At 39.0% G+C, this 20,504-nt stretch overlaps 1 protein-coding gene across 1 annotated transcript in view; it reads left to right on the forward strand.

The window, feature by feature from the left end:
- Positions 1-20,504, forward strand: part of aldocb (aldolase C, fructose-bisphosphate, b) — a 53,695-nt gene that overhangs the window by 16,255 nt on the left and 16,936 nt on the right. Inside the window, exons 2-5 of the mRNA XM_061962886.2 lie at positions 4,355-4,471; positions 4,543-4,754; positions 14,032-14,086; positions 14,169-14,329. Coding sequence (XP_061818870.1) covers positions 4,360-4,471; positions 4,543-4,754; positions 14,032-14,086; positions 14,169-14,329 — 540 coding nt within the window. The 5' untranslated portion in view covers positions 4,355-4,359. The remainder of the gene's footprint in view (positions 1-4,354; positions 4,472-4,542; positions 4,755-14,031; positions 14,087-14,168; positions 14,330-20,504) is intronic.

Below are 20,504 nucleotides of genomic sequence, written 5' to 3' on the forward strand. Positions count from 1 at the left end.
TATATATATTTATTTATTTACATATGCACCTTATTGCTTTTTTTTAATCCTGCACTACCATGAGCTTATGTAACGAAATCCCGTTCTTATCTGTGCTGTAAAGTTCAAATTTGAATGACAATAAAAAGGAAGTCTAAGTCTAATAAAATATATTATTTAAAAATAATCTAAAATATATTATTTTAAAATAATTTATAATACTGTATATATTAAACAAATATAAAAACAATGACCGCAAAAAAAACTAATACAAATTTAGTTCACACTTGCATGTTAGGAGTTAAAAGACGCCAATTCTTGCGGAACGTTCGACAGTTAGCGCCCTCTATGTGTTGCATTGTGTACTCTGCAGCTTCCCTTGCATGTTGAAACAAGCCAGTGGTGGGCGGGGCTTGGCGTCGCGTGAGAAGTCACGGCGTGTTCCCTGGCGAGCTGGGCATCCGTGGGAGTGAGGCCAGGGGATGAAAAAGGGACATTTTTATTTTCTTGCTTTAAGACGCAGAGAAGGAGCGACTGGCCAAAAAAAAAAAAAAAAAATAGGAGTCAGCGTCGAGCGTTGCTGAGGAGAGAGCGGCGAAGCCAACGGCATCCCGTTACATAACGGCTCCACCTCTGTCTGCCGTTGGAGAGAGGTTACGTAACGGCTTATTTACAGCCCGCTGGAGAAAGCAGCTGGGAGGGGAGGGGCTTGGCGGTGATGAGATGGCGAGCGTGCTCGTTAGCACGTCGTGATCTCACACTTGTCAAAGTTGTCTGCTAAAAAGCACCAAGCTTGCTTGGTTGCCAACTAACGACTGTTTTGACTCGTCATCGATCATCTTAACGGATTTACTAATCAGATTATGAAGCAGAAACAAATTTAGTGGCTCTAATTTCGCCATTAAGATATTTTAGGCATGTACCGTATTTTCCGCACTATAAGGCGCACCTAAAAACCACAAATTTTCTCAAAAGCTGACAGTGCGCCTTATAACCCGGTGCGCTTTATATATGGATAAATATTAAGATTCATTTTCATAAAGTTTCGGTCTCGCAACTTCGGTAAACAGCCGCCATCTTTTTTCCCGGTAGAACAGGAAGCGCTTCTTCTTCTACGCAAGCAACCGCCAAGGTAAGCACCCGCCCCCATAGAACAGGAAGCGCTTCTTCTTCTACTGTAAGCAACCACCCGCCCGCGTAGAAGAAGAAAAAGCGCGCGGATATTACCGTTTCATTTCCTTTGTGTGTTTACATCTGTAAAGACCACAAAATGGCTCCTACTAAGCGAGCGGGATCCGGTTCATGAAAAGACGCAATCTCTCCATCCGCACACGGATTACTATTTCACAGCAACTGATATTCCTGTGAACCGCACTGTGGATACAACGGGAGCACGTACGGTGAATATTCGCACCACAGGGAATGAGAAGTCATCCTTCACTGTGGTTCTAGCTTGCCATGCTAATGGCCAGAAACTTCCACCCATGGTGATATTCAAAAGGAAGACCTTGCCAAAAGAGACCTTTCCAGCCGGCGTCATCATAAAAGCTAACTCGAAGGGATGGATGAAGAAAAGATGAGCGAGTGGTTAAGGTAAGTTTAAGTTTACGCGAAGAGGCCGGGTGGCTTTTTTCACGCAGCTCTGTCCATGTTGATATACGTATGTTTGTGATTGCACATTTGCGTACATTTTGGGAGTGAACAGAGTTGTTAGAACGCTGGTTTTTAATATATTATTAAAGTTTGACTGACCTATCTGACTGTTTTTTTGACATTCCTTTAGCGCAGTTAGATGCGGCTTACAACATGGGGCGGCTTATTGGTGGACAAAGTTTTGAAATATGCCGTTCATTGAAGGCGCGGCTTATAACCCAGGGCGGCTTATGGTGCGGAAAATACGATACTAACTAACAAAGAAGACTTTTGGGCTTTTTAATCATTGAAAAGACTGATTTCCTCTGCGCATTTATTTCCGTTTCCATAGCACCACACTTCCGACTTCCTAAAAGAAACGCATGTTTTCTCTAATCATGGCAGACTGATTGATTGAAACTTTTATTAGTAGATTGCACAGTACAGTACATATTCCGTACAATTGATCACTAAATGGTAACACCCCAATAAGTTTTTCAACTTGTTTAAGTCGGGGTCCACGTTAATCAATTCATGGTAAAGACTTGTTAACAGACAACAAAAACGACTATTTTTGGACAAATGAGGATTCACAACCGTATCTTTTTGAAGCTGAATATACTGAGGATGAACTGCTGCTTCTCGAAGCGAGCTAGTGTTACCATATCTGAGTTATTGTGCAGAAATATGGGGGAAATAACTACAAATGTGCGCTACATTCGCTAACCGTGTTCCAAAAAAGATCAGTTAGAATAATACATCATGTTGGATATAGAGAACACACAAACCCTTTATTTATTAAGTCAAAAATATTAAAGTTCGGTGATTTGGTAAAATTGCAAACAGCTAAAATGATGAACTATAACCTGCTACCAAAGAATGTACAACAATTCTTCTCAACTAAAGAGGAGAAATATAACCTTAGAGGAAAAAATAATTGAAAACATTTATATGCACGTACAACACTTAAAACTTTTAGCATATCAGTATGTGGAATTAAATGATGGAATGGATTAAGTAAAGAAGTTAAAAATTGTACTGATATGATCCAGTTTAAGAGGTTGTTCAAAATAATAGTGCTTACAGAGTACAAAGAAGAAGAATTATGAGAAATACTTTCAACCTTATTGAAAATAAGATATTCTTCATCTCAGTATGTTAATAATGACTGAATTAATTAATTAATTACATATTACAAAACGGTTGTATACTAATTCATAGATGTTATTTTATTATATAAAAAGGTCAGTAAATGATTCTATATATTTGTAAACGCTTTGAAGTGGGTAAGGGGTAGGATTAAATAAGCTTTGCTTCTTCCTACTCCTTTTCGGGCATGATGTTAAATGAAATGATATGAAATTGTGTGATGTATTATGATGTACCGTATTTTCCGCACCATAAGCCGCCCTGGGTTATAAGCCGCGCCTTCAATGAACGGCATATTTCAAAACTTTGTCCACCTATAAGCCGCCCCGTGTTATAAGCCGCATCTAACTGCGCTAAAGGGAATGTCAAAAAAACAGTCAGATAGGTCAGTCAAACTTTAATAATATATTAAAAACCAGCGTGATGTGGGCGCGCATGGAGTCGTATATCAACATGGACGGAGCTGCGTGAAAAAAGCCACCCGGCCTCTTCGCGTAAACTTCCCTTAACCACTCGCTCATCTTTTCTTCATCCATCCATCCCTTCGAGTTAGCTTTTATGATGACGCCGGCTGGAAAGGTCTCTTTTGGCAAGGTCTTCCTTTTGAATATCACCATGGGTGGAAGTTTCTGGCCATTAGCATGGCAAGCTAGAACCACAGTGAAGGATGACTTCTCATTCCCTGTGGTGCGAATATTCACCGTACGTGCTCCCGTTGTATCCACAGTGCGGTTCACAGGAATATCAAAAGTCAGTGGAACCTCGTCCATGTTGATAATGTTCTCTGGCCGGATCTTTTTTTCAGCTATCTTGTTTTTACAATATGCACGGAAAGTAGCCAGCTTTTCTTGAAAGTCTTTAGGCAGTTGCTGTGAAATAGTAGTCCGTGTGCGGATGGAGAGATTGCGTCTTTTCATGAACCGGAAACCTGTCGCTTAGTAGGAGCCATTTTGTGGTCTTTACAGATGTAAACACACAAAGGAAATGAAACGTAATATCCGCGCCCTTCTTCTTCTTCTACGCGGGCGGGTGGTTGCTTACAGTAGAAGAAGAAGCGCTTCCTGTTCTATGGGGGCGGGTGCTTACCTTGGCGGTTGCTTGCCGTAGAAGAAGAAGCACTTCCTCTTCTACGGGGAAAAAAGATGGCGGCTGTTTACCGTAGTTGCGAGACCGAAACTTTATGAAAATGAATCTTAATATTAATCCATATATAAAGCGCACCGGGTTATAAGGTGCACTGTCAGCTTTTGAGTAAATTTGTGGTTTTTAGGTGCGGCTAATAGTGCGGAAAATACGGTAAGTGTGTTCATGTTCGAAATAAACTAAAGAAAAGAAAGGAAGAGTGAGAAGTTTGGAGCAAACAGAAGCCGAGAGAGTGAGGTGAAAGTGACTCGAAGCTGCAAAATGTGGAATTTGAAGCTCAGCTGATTCGACGTAAATGGAGTGCTTACCCAAATAAACCGGGAAAAAAACTCCCTGACCAATTGATTTTTTTGTGCACCCCTAATATTTTTCAAGAACGGTTGCGGCCATGTTGGCTACAATCGACGCATCCATCAGGTAGCTCGATACTTTATTATGACCGTGTTTGCAGCCGCCATGACTCATCAGTTTCCCGCGCTGACCCCTGAGCAGAAGAAGGAGCTGCAGGGCATCGCCCAAAGGATCACCGCCCCGGGGAAGGGGATCCTCGCCGCCGATGAGTCCACCGGTACGCTACAGTCGCACACACGCGGATATTGAGCGGTTAACGCTCCACTCACACGTGTGTGACGTCCCCAGGGAGCATGGCGAAGCGCTTCACCCCCATCGGCGTGGAGAACACGGAGGAGAACAGACGCCGCTATCGCCAGCTCCTCTTCACAGCCGACCGCCGCATCGACAGCTGCATCGGCGGCGTCATCTTCTTCCACGAGACGCTCTACCAGACCACCGACGACGGCACCACCTTCTCCAAGCTCATCAAGGACCGCGGCATCGTGGTCGGCATCAAGGTACAAAGTGCAACCTTTTTTCACAGAATTTTAATATTAGCATGATGGCTTTTTTTTTCAATTTTGCAGGTATACACTTTAGCATCTAATATTTTGTTACTTGATGAATGCTATATGTCAGTTAGTAGGCTATTTTTTGAGCACCTTTTATAGGTTAGCATTTTTAACATATTTTTCAAGTATACGTCACAAAGAGGAGGAACAACTCTAATCTGGTCTTGAACAGGAATGTTTTAGTTAAACATTGGAAATGTCAGTAATACAGCATCAATCACAAAATGAACCCATTTGGAGAGTTACCCTATGACCAGAAGATAAATACAATGCAAATTTGGGATCTTTGACGGTCCTTGTCTCGTCTTCTTGGTATGTGTGTGTGTCGGACGGTGCAAGAAGAACCAAGCCTAGTCATCTCAGGAATCCGCACGATACCGCAGGAATTTAGCAAGAGTCCTATCTTTTAGACACAGAACAGGCCAATGCAGTGAAGAGAAGCAATACAACATCAATCACATGAATACTGAAATATTATGTGAATAATGAATAATGCTGTATAATAGACTGTATTTATATTATTCACATGTGAATAATGCTGTATAAAAGACTGCATTTATGGTATTCACATGTGAATAATGCTGTATAATAGACTGTTATTCACATGTGATTAATGCTGTATATTAGACTGTATTTATGGCATTCACATGTGAATAATGCTGTATAATAGACTGTATGTATATTATTCACATGTGAATAATGCTGTATAATAGACTGTATTTATATTATTCACATGTGGAAAAAATAAATGCGGTCTATTATGCAGCATTATTCACATGTGAATAATACTGTATAATAGACTGTATTTATATTATTCACATGTGAATAATGCTGTATAATAGACTGTATTTATGGTATTCACATGTGAATAATGCTGTATAATAGACTGTATTTATATTATTCACATGTGAACAATGCTGTATAATAGACTGTATTTATATTATTCACATGTGGAAAATATAAATACGGTCTATTATACAGCATTATTCACATGTGAATAATGCTGTATAATAGACTGTATTTATGTTATTCACACATGAATACTGCTGTATAATGGACTGTATTTATATTATTCACATGTGGAAAATATTAATACGGTCTATTATACAGCATTATTCACATGTGAATAATGCTGTATAATAGACTGTATTTACGGTATTCACATGTGGAAAATATTAATACGGTGTATTGTACAGCATTATTCACATGTGAATAATGCTGTATAATAGACCATATTTATATTATTCACATGTGAATAATGCTGTATAATAGACCATATTTATATTATTTACATGTGAATAATGCTGTATAATAGACTGTATTTATGTTATTCACACATGAATAATGCTGTATAATGGACTGTATTTATATTATTCACATGTGGAAAATATTAATACGGTCTATTATACAGCATTATTCACATGTGAATAATGCTGTATAATAGACCATATTTATATTATTCACATGTGAATAATGCTGTATAATAGACTGTATTTACGGTATTCACATGTGGAAAATATTAATACGGTCTATTGTACAGCATTATTCACATGTGAATAATGCTGTATAATAGACCATATTTATATTATTCACATGTGAATAATGCTGTATAATAGACCATATTTATATTATTTACATGTGAATAATGCTGTATAATAGATTGTATTTATATTATTCACATGTGAATAATGCTGTATAATAGACTGTATTTATATTATTCACATGTGAATAATGCTGTATAATAGACTGTATTTATATTATTCACATGTGAATAATGCTGTATAATATACTGTATTTAGCATTTTTAACATATTTTTCAAGTATACGTCGCAAAGTATAATAGATTTTGGTATTTGAGCCATGCCACAGTTTTTTTTTAGTTAATTTCGCTCGGTGTCATGTATTTTGGTATTTCACTAATGCTAACTGTAGCCACGCTATTTTTTTAGCATAATACTGTTAGCATGCTAGCTTTTTTTTTTAGCTCTGTTTTGCTGATATTTTTTGTTACTCGACGATATCTGGCCAGCATGCATTCATTTTCGCTTTGGCCTTTAAAACATTAGCTGTGGGCCGCAAATGGCCTCCGGGGCACACTTTTGACACCCCTGCTATAGATAATAAAAAATGAAATGTGATAAATCAATGGATAAAAAGCAGAGCCTGGCGACGCATGCGCGTTTATCATAACTCTCTCTCTCTCTCTGTCTCTGCCCCTCCCTCACCAATGCTGCTGCGCGCACAATTTGTTTTGTTTTTAACCCCTTCTTAACCCTGAACGTACATTGAAAATACACGCAACCCTAACTCAAAATGCCGGACATTTGAGGCATTTAAGAAACTCCACCCTGACAGCCTGGACACCCCCGCAAAAGAGGACATGTCCGGGGAAATTGTCAGTCTATATTTTGATACTTGACGCATGTTCCAGCTAGTGTTTTAGCATACTCACATTAGCTAATTTAGCAGGTGTACACCTCAGTGTCATATATTTTTGTATTTCACTAATGCTAACTGTAAACATGCTATTGTTAGCATGCAAGCTTTTTGAGTTGAGCCTACTGTGTTAATAGACGCTATCTGCTAACTGTTAGCATTTCAGTTCGGCATTGGCTCTTCAGCATCTGCACAAAATTTCTACTGAAATTACATTTTGTAGTTTTTTTTTAACAAAAATCTATATATTCTACTGATGATTTTGAAGGTGAAAACTAGCAAAAAGTTCCATAAAATAGATAAAACAGCTCCGATCAATTTATATATTACTTAAAGGGGAACATTATCACAATTTCAGAAGGGTTAAAACCATAAAAAATCAGTTCCCAGTGGCTTATTTTATTTTTCGAAGTTTTTTTCAAATTTTTACCCATCATGCAATATCCCTAAAAAAAGCTTCAAAGTGCCTGATTTTAACCATCGTTATATACACCCATCCATTTTCCTGTGACGTCACACAGTGATGCCGACACAAACAAACATGGCGCATAGAACAGCAAGCTATAGCGACATTAGCTCGGATTCAGACTCGGATTTCAGCGGCTTAAGCGATTCAACAGATTACGCATGTATTGAAACAGATGGTTGTAGTGTGGAGGCAGGTAGCGAAAACCAAATTGAAGAAGAAACTGAAGCTATTGAGCCATATCGCATACTTGCCAACCCTCCCGAATTTTCCGGGAGACTCCCGAAATTCTCCCGGGACAAATTTTCTCCCGAAAAACTCCCGAAATTCAGGCGGACCTGAGTGATGTGTTGACAACACACAACAACAGTGTCTACCGTAAACAGCAATGTTGTGACACTTTTAAACAGGACAATACTGCCATCTACTGTACATGCATATGTGACCCACCCATAATGTGTCACATTTTTGTGTTGATTTATTTATTTTATTTTGTGGTTTGAATTAGTTTTTTGGAGCTGTCATTACACATTTATCAGTATTCACATTGGTCAGTAGGGGGCAGTAGGGCGTTTCTTCCCAATTGAATGCTATCGCCTGCAGACCGGAAGTGTCTTGTCATTCTGATGAGCGCGACCAGTCTGTGAACAATTGAAACGTCCTGTGTGCTTTTCCCTCGTGTATAACAGGTTAGTTTTGGTGAATCAACTCACTGAATAATATCCATGTGATCTTTATATGTTTAAGTACACATTCTGATGGTGGAGCCTAACTCTAAAGTGTTTGTGAGTTGTAGTTTGTAAATGAACACTGAAATTCAAGTATGTATTTTATTTATATATATATATATATATATATATATGTGTGTGTATATATATATATATATATATATATATATAGCTAGAATTCACTGAAAGTCAAGTATTTCTTATATATATATCTTAACCACGCCCCCCACCACGCCCCTACCCCCCACCCCCCACCTCCCGAAATCGGAGGTCTCAAGGTTGGCAAGTATGCCATATCGGTTTGAACCGTATGCAAGCGAAACCGACGAAAACGGCACGACAGCCAGCGACACGGGAGAAAGCGAGGACGAATTCGGCGATCGCCTTCTAACCAACGATTGGTATGTGTTTGTTTGGCATTAAAGGAAACTAACAACTATGAACTAGGTTTACAGCATATGAAATACATTTGGCAACAACATGCACTTTGAGAGTGCAGACAGCCCAATTTTCATCAATTAATATATTCTGTAGACATACCCTCATCCGCTCTCTTTTCCTGAAAGCTGATCTGTCCAGTTTTGGAGTTGATGTCAGCAGGCCAGGGAAGCTAGGGTCGATATTCTTCTCTTGATCAACTTCGGTGGCATAAGGGACGGTGTGAGCCAAGACATCCAGGGGGTTTAGCTCGCTCGTCTGCGGGAACAAACTGCCGCCATTGCTTGCCGTGCTACCGAGGTCCTTTGTCCCTGAATTGCTCACACACTCCGGCAGATTCAATGGGGGTCTGGCGGCAGATTTCTTTGACTTTATGGTTGGAAATGCATCTGCTTTGAGTGTCGCAGGATATCCACACATTCTTGCCATCTCTGTCGTAGCATAGCATACCTGCCAACTACTCCGGTTTTCCCGTAATTAGTACGGTTTTCATCAACCTATTCCGGGTTACGGTTGCAGTGATAAAAAATACGTTTTTTCATTAATTAAAAAAAAAGTTTTATTCACGAAATCGCGTAACAACAATGACAATCGACACTGCTTCCCGTAACTTCCTATCGAGCCATTCCGAATGCCATGCGGGAGGCTATTTATAGCACCGCTGCCAAGCACGAGGCACCAGTTGCCATTGTTTCCAAACGAGCGAAAGATCATGGAATCAGCCGGAGAAAAATCGCAAACGAGTCTTAAACCGAAAAGAAAACTGCAGTCATTCCGTGAAGAATATTCAAAAGCCTATCCGGGAATAATTATCCGTTCCAAAAAGGGTGAAAACTACGCCAATTGCACCTTGTGCAGACAAGATTTTTCGATCGGACACGGAGGAATTAGCGATGTAAAAGACCACGTTGGGACAAAAACACACAAGTCTAATGCCGTTGCTAGCGATACAAGTGGAAAACTTTCAACGTTTTTCGGATTTTAGCCACAAAAAGGTAATGACACCAATGTTATCTATTGGAATTGTTTAGTACTGTTATACTGTTAAAAGTGTTTATACTATTTATGCTTTCAAGTCCAAGTTGAAGAAATCTTGTTAAATGTTGACAGCATAACTTAATATTTTTGCAGTGCTATTTCTGTTGAAAAGTTCAAATGATTACATTAGAGATGTGATGTGCCACTTTTCAAGTGTCTGATGGCTTCAATTAATTTTCATTCATTTTTCATATTTTCAATTCTTTTGAAAGGCTTACAAAAAAACTACATTTGAATTGTAATTCCATGCTATTGACAGGACTATTAATTTTAATGAAGTTAGCTTACCATGTTTACAGTATGATAATTGTGATAGAAATGTGAATTTTAGGCACAGAATATTTTTTACAATTGAACAAGGCAGTAGATTATACAAGCTTGGACAGAAAGTTAATAATGACACCAATTTATTTTTTAAAGGAATTGTTTAGTACTGTTTTACCATTTGTTTACTGTAAAAAGTGTTTATACTTTCAATGAACAAATTGAAGTCTTGTGAAAGGTTGACAGGATAACTGGCATTAACTGTCAAAATAATTTCAAACTATTGAAGTTAGCTTACAGAATAAACATGTCAATCAACCCATATGATTTTTGCTGTAATATTTTTGTTTTGAAAAGTCACTGTGACTGATAGAAAAGTGATGGTTTTAGCAACATTTTAACCTGTCTGAATGCTAATAATCATTTTGCGTCGGGGGGCGAACCTGAACCCCCCACCAGGACTTTGTCCTGGACCTACCGGGGCCTGCGGCCCCTGGACCCTGGCTACTAGGTTTTTCTGATTTCAAAAGTTGGCAGGTATGGCATAGCTTTCGTCGGTAAAGTGTGCGGAACAAACGTCCAATTTCTTGCCACTTTGGCATCTTTGGGCCACTGGTGCAACTTGAATCCGTCCCTGTTCGTGTTGTTACACCCTCCGACAACACACCGACGAAGGCATGATGTCTCCAAGGTACGGAAAACAGTCGAAAAAACAGAAAATAACTTGACTCAGTGTTTGTAATGTGTTTGAGAAAATTCGCCAAAATTCACCCATTTAGAGTTCGGAAATCGGTTAAAAAAATATATGGTCTTTTTTTCTGCAACATCAAGGTATATATTGACGCTTACATAGGTCTGGTGATAATGTTCCCCTTTAAAAGAAACCTAGTTTTGTTGAACAAAATTCTACCCAAACATTTAATTAAGTGGCTGGACAGGACAGACTTTGGAAGGGAGAGTAAATGTATATGTATATTTTTTTTCTTTTTAAATACATGTTTAATTGATTAAGAATTGTACAAATAAGAATCGTGATTAATTCGGAAAAAAATTGACACATTCTGTTAAAACAATTTTGAGTCTGTTTGGACGGTGAATGCTAATATAAACTTTAATCCAAGGCTTAAGATAAGATAAGACCCCTTTTCCAGTGGACAAAGGAAGGTCCATAATGGCATGCTCTGAGGAGTCAGGCAGAGGGAGTCTTCCACAGAGTCACGAGGAGTGTTTATTTTTTCGTTAAAGCCAGCCCAGGGAAGGAAAACACACAACTCGGCGTGTTTAGTGACACACACAAAGCCTCCCCCAGTGTTGACGCCAACACAAGGCCAGGTGCTGAAGACAGACGGGCCTCAAGAGCGTTGAGGGTGTCGTTTTGAGAGTTGACTTATTCAATAAAGAAATGTCCGGCGAAAGCGAAGGCATTTTAAGTATTTATTTGAGATATTAAATAACATCAGATTACAGAGAAGCAAGTTCATGCTGATTAAAGGGAAGAAAAAGAGCGTGAGACAGAGAAACTGAGAGGTGGAAAAACTCTGATCTGGTCGTGAACAGTAATGTTTTAGTTAAACATTGGAAATGGCAGTAATACAGCATCAATCACAAAAGAAACCCATTTGGAGAGTTACCCTCTGACCAAAAGATAAAATCTAATACAAATTTAACAGTCCTTGTTTCGTCTTCTTGGTATCTTAGACTTAGACCTCCTTTTTATTGTCATTCAAATTTGAACTTTACAGTACAGATAAGAACGAAATTTTGTCGCATTAGCTCATGGTAGTGCAGGATAAAAAAGCAATAAGGTGCAGATGTAAATAAATAGATTACTGTGCAGTGTATGTGCGCCGGACGATGCAAGAAGAACCAAGCCGAGCCATCTGAGGAATCCGCACAATATCGCAGGAATTCAGGAGGGTGTTTTAAAAAAAAAAAAGTGATATCTTTTAGACACAGAACAGGCCAATGCAGTGAAGAGAAGCAATACAACATAAATCACATGTATACTAAAATATTCATCAGGGAAGAAAAAGCGAGCGACAAAAAAGAAACTTCCAGATCTTGTGAGAAGAGAGAGGATGAGTTGTGGCAAAGAGAAGGAACAACTCTAATCTGGTCGTGAACAGGAATGTTTTAGTTAAACATTGGACATGGCAATAATACAGCATCAATCACAAAAGAAACCCATTTGGAGAGTTACCTTATGACCAAAAGACAAATACCAATACAAGTTTGGGATCTTTGACAGTCCTTGTCTCGTCTTCTTGGTATGTGTGCCAGACGATGCAAGAAGAACCAAGCCGAGCCATCTCAGGAATCCGCACAATACCGCAGGAATTTAGCAAGAGTCCTATCTTTTAGACACAGAACAGGCCAATGCAGTGAAGAGAAGCAATACAACATCAATCACATGAATACTAAATATTATGTGAATAATGAATAATGCTGTATAATAGACCGTATTTATATTATTTACATGTGAATAATGCTGTATAATAGACCGTATTTATATTATTCACATGTGAATAATGCTGTATAATAGACTGTATTTATATTATTCACATGTGAATAATGCTGTATAATAGACTGTATTTATATTATTTACATGTGAATAATGCTGTATAATAGACTGTATTTATATTATTCACATGTGAATAATGCTGTATAATAGACTGTATTTATGTTATTCACATGTGAATAATGCTGTATAATGAACTGTATTTATATTATTCACATGTGAATAATGCCGTATAATAGACTGTATTTATGTTATTGACATGTGAATAATGCTGTATAATAGACCGTATTTTTATTATTCACATGTGAATAATGCTGTATAATAGACTATATTTATGTTATTCACATGTGAATAATGCTGTATAATAAACTGTATTTATATTATTCACATGTGAATAATGCTGTATAATAGACTGTATTTGTGTTATTCACATGTGAATAATGCTGTATAATAAACTGTATTTATATTATTCACATGTGAATAATGCTGTATAATAGACCGTATTTGTGTTATTCACATGTGAATAATGCTGTATAATAGACTGTATTTATATTATTTACATGTGAATAATGCTGTATAATAGACCGTATTTATATTATTCACATGTGAATAATGCTGTATAATATACTGTATTTATGTTATTCACATGTGAATAATGCTGTATAATTTACTGTATTTATATTATTCACATGTGAATAATGCCGTATAATAGACTGTATTTATGTTATTGACATGTGAATACTGCTGTATAATAGACCGTATTTTTATTATTCACATGTGAATAATGCTGTATAATAGACTATATTTATGTTATTCACATGTGAATAATGCTGTATAATAGACCGTATTTATACTATTTACATGTGAATAATGCTGTATAATAGACTGATAATAGACCGTATTTATGTTATTCACATGTGAATAATGCTGTATAATAGACCGTATTTATACTATTCACATGTGAATAATGCTGTATAATAGACCGTATTTATACTATTCACATGTGAATAATGCTGTGTAATAGACTGTATTTATATTATTCACATGTGAATAATGCTGTATAATAGACTGTATTTATATTATTCACATGTGAATAATGCTGTATAATATACTGTATTTATATTATTCACATGTGAATAATGCTGTATAATAGACTGTATTTATAATATTCACATGTAAAAATACGTAAGTGTTTATTGTCTATTGTGAGCGAACTGCGGTGCTGAATTTCCCCCAGGCGTCGATAAAGTACTTTCTATTCTATTCTATTCTATTATTTTGCCACAATAGTGTTCACTTGTGCCCAATCCAGTCTATAAAAAAACATCTTTGCAGGTGGACAAAGGTGTGGTGCCCCTCGCCGGAACCAATGGAGAGACCACCACTCAAGGTACTGGGAAGCATTACCAATCATATGCTGTACGATAGTTGTGACTTCTGGACGCTTTTAACGCCCGCGTGCTGTCACGCAGGTTTGGACGGGCTGTCCGAGCGCTGCGCCCAGTACAAGAAGGATGGCGCCGACTTTGCCAAGTGGCGCTGCGTGCTGAAGATCAGCGACACCACGCCGTCAGAGCTGGCCATCTTTGAGAACGCTAACGTGCTAGCACGCTACGCTAGCATTTGCCAGCAGGTTGGTGGGGTTTCGCAGTATTAAAAGTAGAGATCGACCCGTATGTTTTTTTTGGTGGTCGATACGGGTTATTAGTAGTCAATGAGGACGATAACTGATACTTGGAGGTGATATTAATTTGCAGTAAAAGTAATTTAAACATGAATATTATATGTCTGTAAACATCTGAACAGGGCTTTAAGTAGTTTTCTGAACATTATCGTGGAGGGGGGCGTGGTCCACATGAACTCAAATAAATACCCTGTCAGAGATTAAAACATATTTGGGGAGAATTATTGTCAATGAGAGTATTTTTTTTATACTTAAATGAACGTTTGGGGGGAAAAAAATAACTTTTCTCATGCAGGGCAAAGGAGTGCTTATTACTATCTACTTCACTAATTATTATCATTTTAAATATGATATACTGGTATCAAATGTGTATATATATCAGTGACGTGCGGTGAGGTTGATGGCTAGTGAGGCACTGACTTCATCACAGTCAGATTTACAAACATATGAACCCTAAAGAGTATCTTATTCACCATTTGATTGGCAGCAGTTAACGGGTTATGTTTAAAAGCTCATACCAGCATTCTTCCCTGCTTGGCACTCAGCATCAAGGCTTGGAATTGGGGGTTAAAGCACCAAAAATGATTACCGGGCGCGGCGCCGCTGCTGCCCACTGCTCCCCTCACCTCCCAGGGGGTGATCAAGGGGATGGGTCAAATGCAGAGGACAAATTTCACCACACCTAGTGTGTGTGTGACAATCATTGGTACTTTAACTTAACTTTAACTTTACACATACAAACTGTAGCACACAAAAAAACACATTTAATAAAAAAACGTTATTATGGTCTTACCTTTACTTATAAATGAAGTCCATGCGCCGCAACTAAAGCCCTCACTTAAACTTTCCACGTGCAAGATTGAATCTATTTAAAAAAGTGTAACCGAGGGTTTATAAATGTCGCCTATACTGTATGAAACTACAAAATAACAAACACGGAGGCTCCAGTTTACACGAGGACCACTTTATTTACCTTCTTTCAAAAACCTCCGCAACGTGACATCACTTCCGCTCTTAGCGCCTTCAAAATAAGAGCTCAAGGCATATACTGTATAACAGCGCATAACAGGAACTTAACATCACAAAGAGGAAAGCCCATAAAAATAGGTTACAAAAGTTATTTAATAAGAAGCCAAAAAGTGCAAAAACAATAATGTTCGTGTTGGAGGAGTTGTGAATTAGGTACTGTATGAAACTACAAAATAACAAACACGAAGGCTCCAGTTTACACGAGGACCACTTTATTTACCTTCTTTCAAAAACTTCCGCTCCACTCCAACGTGTCAAAATTCCGCTCTTAGCGCCTTCAAAATAAGAGCTAAAGGCATATACTGTATAACAGCGCATAACAGGAACTTAACATCACAAAGAGGAAAGCCCATAAAAATAGGTTACAAAGGTTATTTAATAAGAAGCCAAAAAGTGTAAAAACAATAATGTTCGTGTTGGAGGAGTTGTGAATTAGGTACTGTATGAAACTACAAAATAACAAACACGAAGGCTCCAGTTTACACGAGGACCACTTTATTTACCTTCTTTCAAAAACTTCCGCTCCACTCCAACGTGTCAAAATTCCGCTCTTAGCGCCTTCAAAATAAGAGCTCAAGGCATATACTGTATAACAGCGCATAACATGAACTTAACATTGTTACGGCTCAGACTCCTGCCAACGCCGTTCATCCATCTGTGCACTCCAGTGAGTGCACCTCGGGACACGCCCACGGCTGCGCTCAGCCAGGGACGCGCCGCGCGCGTCTCCGCCCAGCAGAAGCCGCCAGCTGCAATCATTTGCCGGCAATCGGCACATCTGCCTGTGATGATCAAGCGGTCTTCTTAAGCCTGGACAACCTTCGGTCGCTCGCCGGAGTATAGTCTTCTCTTACCCTTCGCTTCCTGTGTTCTTCCGTGATCCCCTGTTGTTTCCCCTACCTCCCGGACTGCCCTTTTGGATTCTCGACCTCCCGCTTGGAAACGGATCTTGCCTCTTCTCTCCTGCCCTGGATCATCTGCCTGCCCTATGGACTGTCTTCCTGCCTTGTTCCTCCTCTCGCCCAACACAACACTTGGTAACACACACTACAACTAATCACACACATAGCCACACGTCACATACACTTTTGGATCTAGTTCACACTCCATTTTTCCTTAGTTTATATTTGTATTGTTTGATTATTATATATATATATATATATATATATATATATATATATATATGGTTAATATATATAATAAATCATTGTACATACTGCCATCTAGTGTCTGTCGCCGTCACCTCCCCTTAGTCCAACCATTACAAACATCACAAAGAGGAAAGCCCATAAAAATAGGTTACAAAGGTTATTTAATAAGAAGCCAAAAAGTGCAAAAACAATAATGTTCGTGTTGGAGGAGTTGTGAATTAGGTACTGTATGAAACTACAAAATAACAAACACGAAGGCTCCAGTTTACACTAGGACCACTTTATTTACCTTCTTTCAAAAACTTCCCCTCCACTCCAACGTGTCAAAATTCCGCTCTTAGCGCCTTCAAAATAAGAGCTCAAGGCATATACTGTATAACAGCGCATAACAGGAACTTAACATCACAAAGAGGAAAGCCCATAAAAATAGGTTACAAAGGTTATTTAATAAGAAGCCAAAAAGTGCAAAAACAATAATGTTCGTGTTGGAGGAGTTGTGAATTAGGTACTGTATGAAACTACAAAATAACAAACACGAAGGCTCCAGTTTACACGAGGACCACTTTATTTACCTTCTTTCAAAAACTTCCGCTCCACTCCAACGTGTCAAAATTCCGCTCTTAGCGCCTTCAAAATAAGAGCTCAAGGCATATACTGTATAACAGCGCATAACAGGAACTTAACATCACAAAGAGGAAAGCCCATAAAAATAGGTTACAAAGGTTATTTAATAAGAAGCCAAAAAGTGCAAAAACAATAATGTTCGTGTCGGAGGAGTTGTGAATTAGGTACACCTGCAGTCTGCAGGTGTACCTAATGTTGTGGCCCTGCAGTCATTCACAACTCCTCCAACACGAACATTATTGTTTTTGCACTTTTTGGCTTCTTATGAAATAACTTTTTTAAATAGATTAAATGTTGCACGTGGAAAGTTTAAGTGTGGGCTTTAGTTGATATAACACTCCCGTCAGGGGGTGCAAATTCTACGGCGGGGGTGCAGGAGGCGAGCCTCAGCCAGTGCGTCTTTTGCAGCCATTTTATGATCGCTCAGCACAAGAAATACGTTACACACATACAGTTGTTGACAAAATACACTGTACATTATATACCTCAGCTAACTAAACTATGGAAATGTACAAGGTTCAAGGTTCAAGGTTCAACTTTATTGTCCCCGCGGGGAAATTTGTCTTGGGCACAGTGCATCATTGCTTTCTTAACATACCCAAAAACAACAGAACAAAAACACAAGCACAGACACAACCACAACCATACAACTAACATTTAAACATCAGAACATGGAGCTTGATAGACATACTGTAGGTGGCACTTTGATGTAGGCATAAAATCTACAGTATGGAGATAAAGATAAAGTACCAATGTGCATTGCACTAGAGCTCATGGATAAAGTGCTGTGTGCTAAAGTGCTTAGTTCTAAAGTGCTATGTGCTAAAGTGCTATGTGCTAAAAAAGTGCTAACCTATGTATTAAAATTCTATTGCACATTGTTGGTCAGCTTAATGGAGGCTGGGACAAATGATAATTTAAGGCGGTTAGATTTGCATAGTGGGACCCGGAGTCTTCTCCCTGATGGCAGGGTTCCATATTCAGGAAAGAGTGGGTGTTGTGAGTTGGAAATAATTTTCTTAGCTTTTTTCCTAACTGCCTGCTCATAGATGCTCTGTATAGGCTCATATTCTTTCCTCCCTAGGATTTTCATTGCCGTTTTATGCATGCCGGCCAGTTTGCTTTTTAGCTATGTATAACATAGTTCATATAGCAATACGGTCTCACTGCACAGCAGACCAGCAGTTAGCCGAGTCCGTCCATGTTGAGGCACTGAGTGACGTGCCTCGACTGGCTGCTGTTCACCGCACCGTCTCTTCTCAGTATTTGAACGGCAAATGTGAAAATTAAGCGATTTTGAATAAAAATAATCTAAAACTGGTGAAGTTAAATGGAAAATAACTTTATAGTATAATCACTGGATACATTTAACAATTTAATATATATTTTTTTCTTTTTAAATTGTTTTCTTTCCTAGTGACTGCACGTCACTGATATATTGTATATGCTGTTGTATCAAATCAAATCAACTTTATTTATAAAGCACATTTAAAATTTACCACAGGGGTAGCCAAAGTGCTGTACAATGAGCAGGTTAAAAGATAAAACGAGTATCGAGCAAACACAACACAACACAAACAGAACATGATAAAAAATAAATAATTAAAATAGAATTAATAAAAACATAAAAACATAAAAACAGGATCACAGCAGGTGTATTATGGGGCGCCATTGCAGGATGGATATCACTCAGTGTTAAAAGCCATGGAATAAAAATATGTTTTTAAGAGAGATTTAAAAACAGGAAGAGAGGAGGCTTGTCTAACACTCAGGGGTAGGTCGTTCCAGAGCTTGGGAGCAGCAACGGCGAAAGCTCTGTCACCTCTAAGCTTCAGCCTTGTGTCAGGGACCGTCAACAGCAGCTGATCGGCTGATCTTAAGGATCGGGTGGGGCAGTAAGGCTGAAGGAGGTCGGAGAGATAGGTTGGCGCGAGGTTGTTTAGACATTTAAAAACAAATAAAAGGAGTTTAAAATGTATTCGGTAACGCACAGGGAGCCAGTGAAGGGACGCTAAAATAGGGGTGATGTGCTCACGTCTGCGGGTCTGTGTTAGCAGACGAGCAGCAGAGTTCTGCACGAGCTGCAGGCGGGCGAGGGAGGCCTGGCTAATGCCAACATACAGGGCATTACAGTAATCAAGACGAGTCGAGATAAAAGCGTGGATTAATTTCTCAAGATCATGTCTTGATAGAAGCGGTTTCACTTTCGCTATTTGGCGTAATTGATAAAAGCTTTTTTGAACGACGCTGCTGATTTGTTTTTCGAATTTAAAATCTGAGTCAAACTTTACCCCCAGGTTTGTGACAGAGTCGCTGAGATACGGGGTCAGAGTGCCGAGGTCAACGTTGGGGGAGGGAGAGCGACTTGGACCGAACAACATAACTTCTGTTTTGTCTTCATTTAGGCTCAGGAAGTTAGCTGAAAGCCAGACTTTGATGTCGTGCAGGCAGTCAATAAGATGTTGAACCGTGTTATTTTGTGCCATGGGAAAATAAATCTGGCAATCATCGGCATAAAAATGAAATGCAATACTGTACTTCCTAAAAATAGAACCAAGGGGGAGAAGGTAAAGCGCAAATAAAATTGGGGCAAGGATTGAGCCCTGGGGGACCCCATGTGGTAAAGGAGCTGTGGACGACATAAAACTGTCTACTTTTACACAAAAACTCCTGTCGGTTAGGTACGACCGGAACCAGTTAAGGGCGGCGCCCTTAATGCCCACACAGTTCTCAAGACGAGTGATTAAGGTGGCGTGGTCGACGGTGTCGAACGCAGCAGACAGATCTAAAAGCACCAGGACAACATATTTACCAGAATCAGTGGACAGGAGGATATCGTTAAAAACTTTTAGAAGCGCTGACTCTGTGCTGTGGAGGGCTTTAAAACCGGACTGGAACAGCTCAGTGATACCATTATCCTCTAAGAAGGGCAGCAACTGACTGTAGACAACCTTCTCTAATATTTTGGAAATGTATGGAAGATTAGAGATAGGTCTGAAGTTAGAGAGGAGAGAGGGGTCGAGGCTGGGTTTTTTAAGTAGAGGTCGTACCACTGCATGTTTAAACTCTACTGGAACTATTCCAGAAGAGAGGCTACTATTGATAATGTTAAGGACACTTGATCCAATAGTAGCAAGTACCTCCTTAAACAGGCGAGGTGGGAGGGCATCTGCAGGAGAACCAGAGGGCTTCATATGACTAACTGTGTCACTTAAAAAAGAAAAGGACACCGGCTCAAACTGATGGAAAACAGAAGAGAAATGCAGGGGAACAGAAGGGTCATATGAAGGCTGAGATAGACTGGCTCTAGTTGACACAAT

Source organism: Nerophis lumbriciformis, linkage group LG09, assembly GCF_033978685.3.
Source record: "Nerophis lumbriciformis linkage group LG09, RoL_Nlum_v2.1, whole genome shotgun sequence".
Classification (NCBI taxonomy): domain Eukaryota; kingdom Metazoa; phylum Chordata; class Actinopteri; order Syngnathiformes; family Syngnathidae; genus Nerophis; species Nerophis lumbriciformis.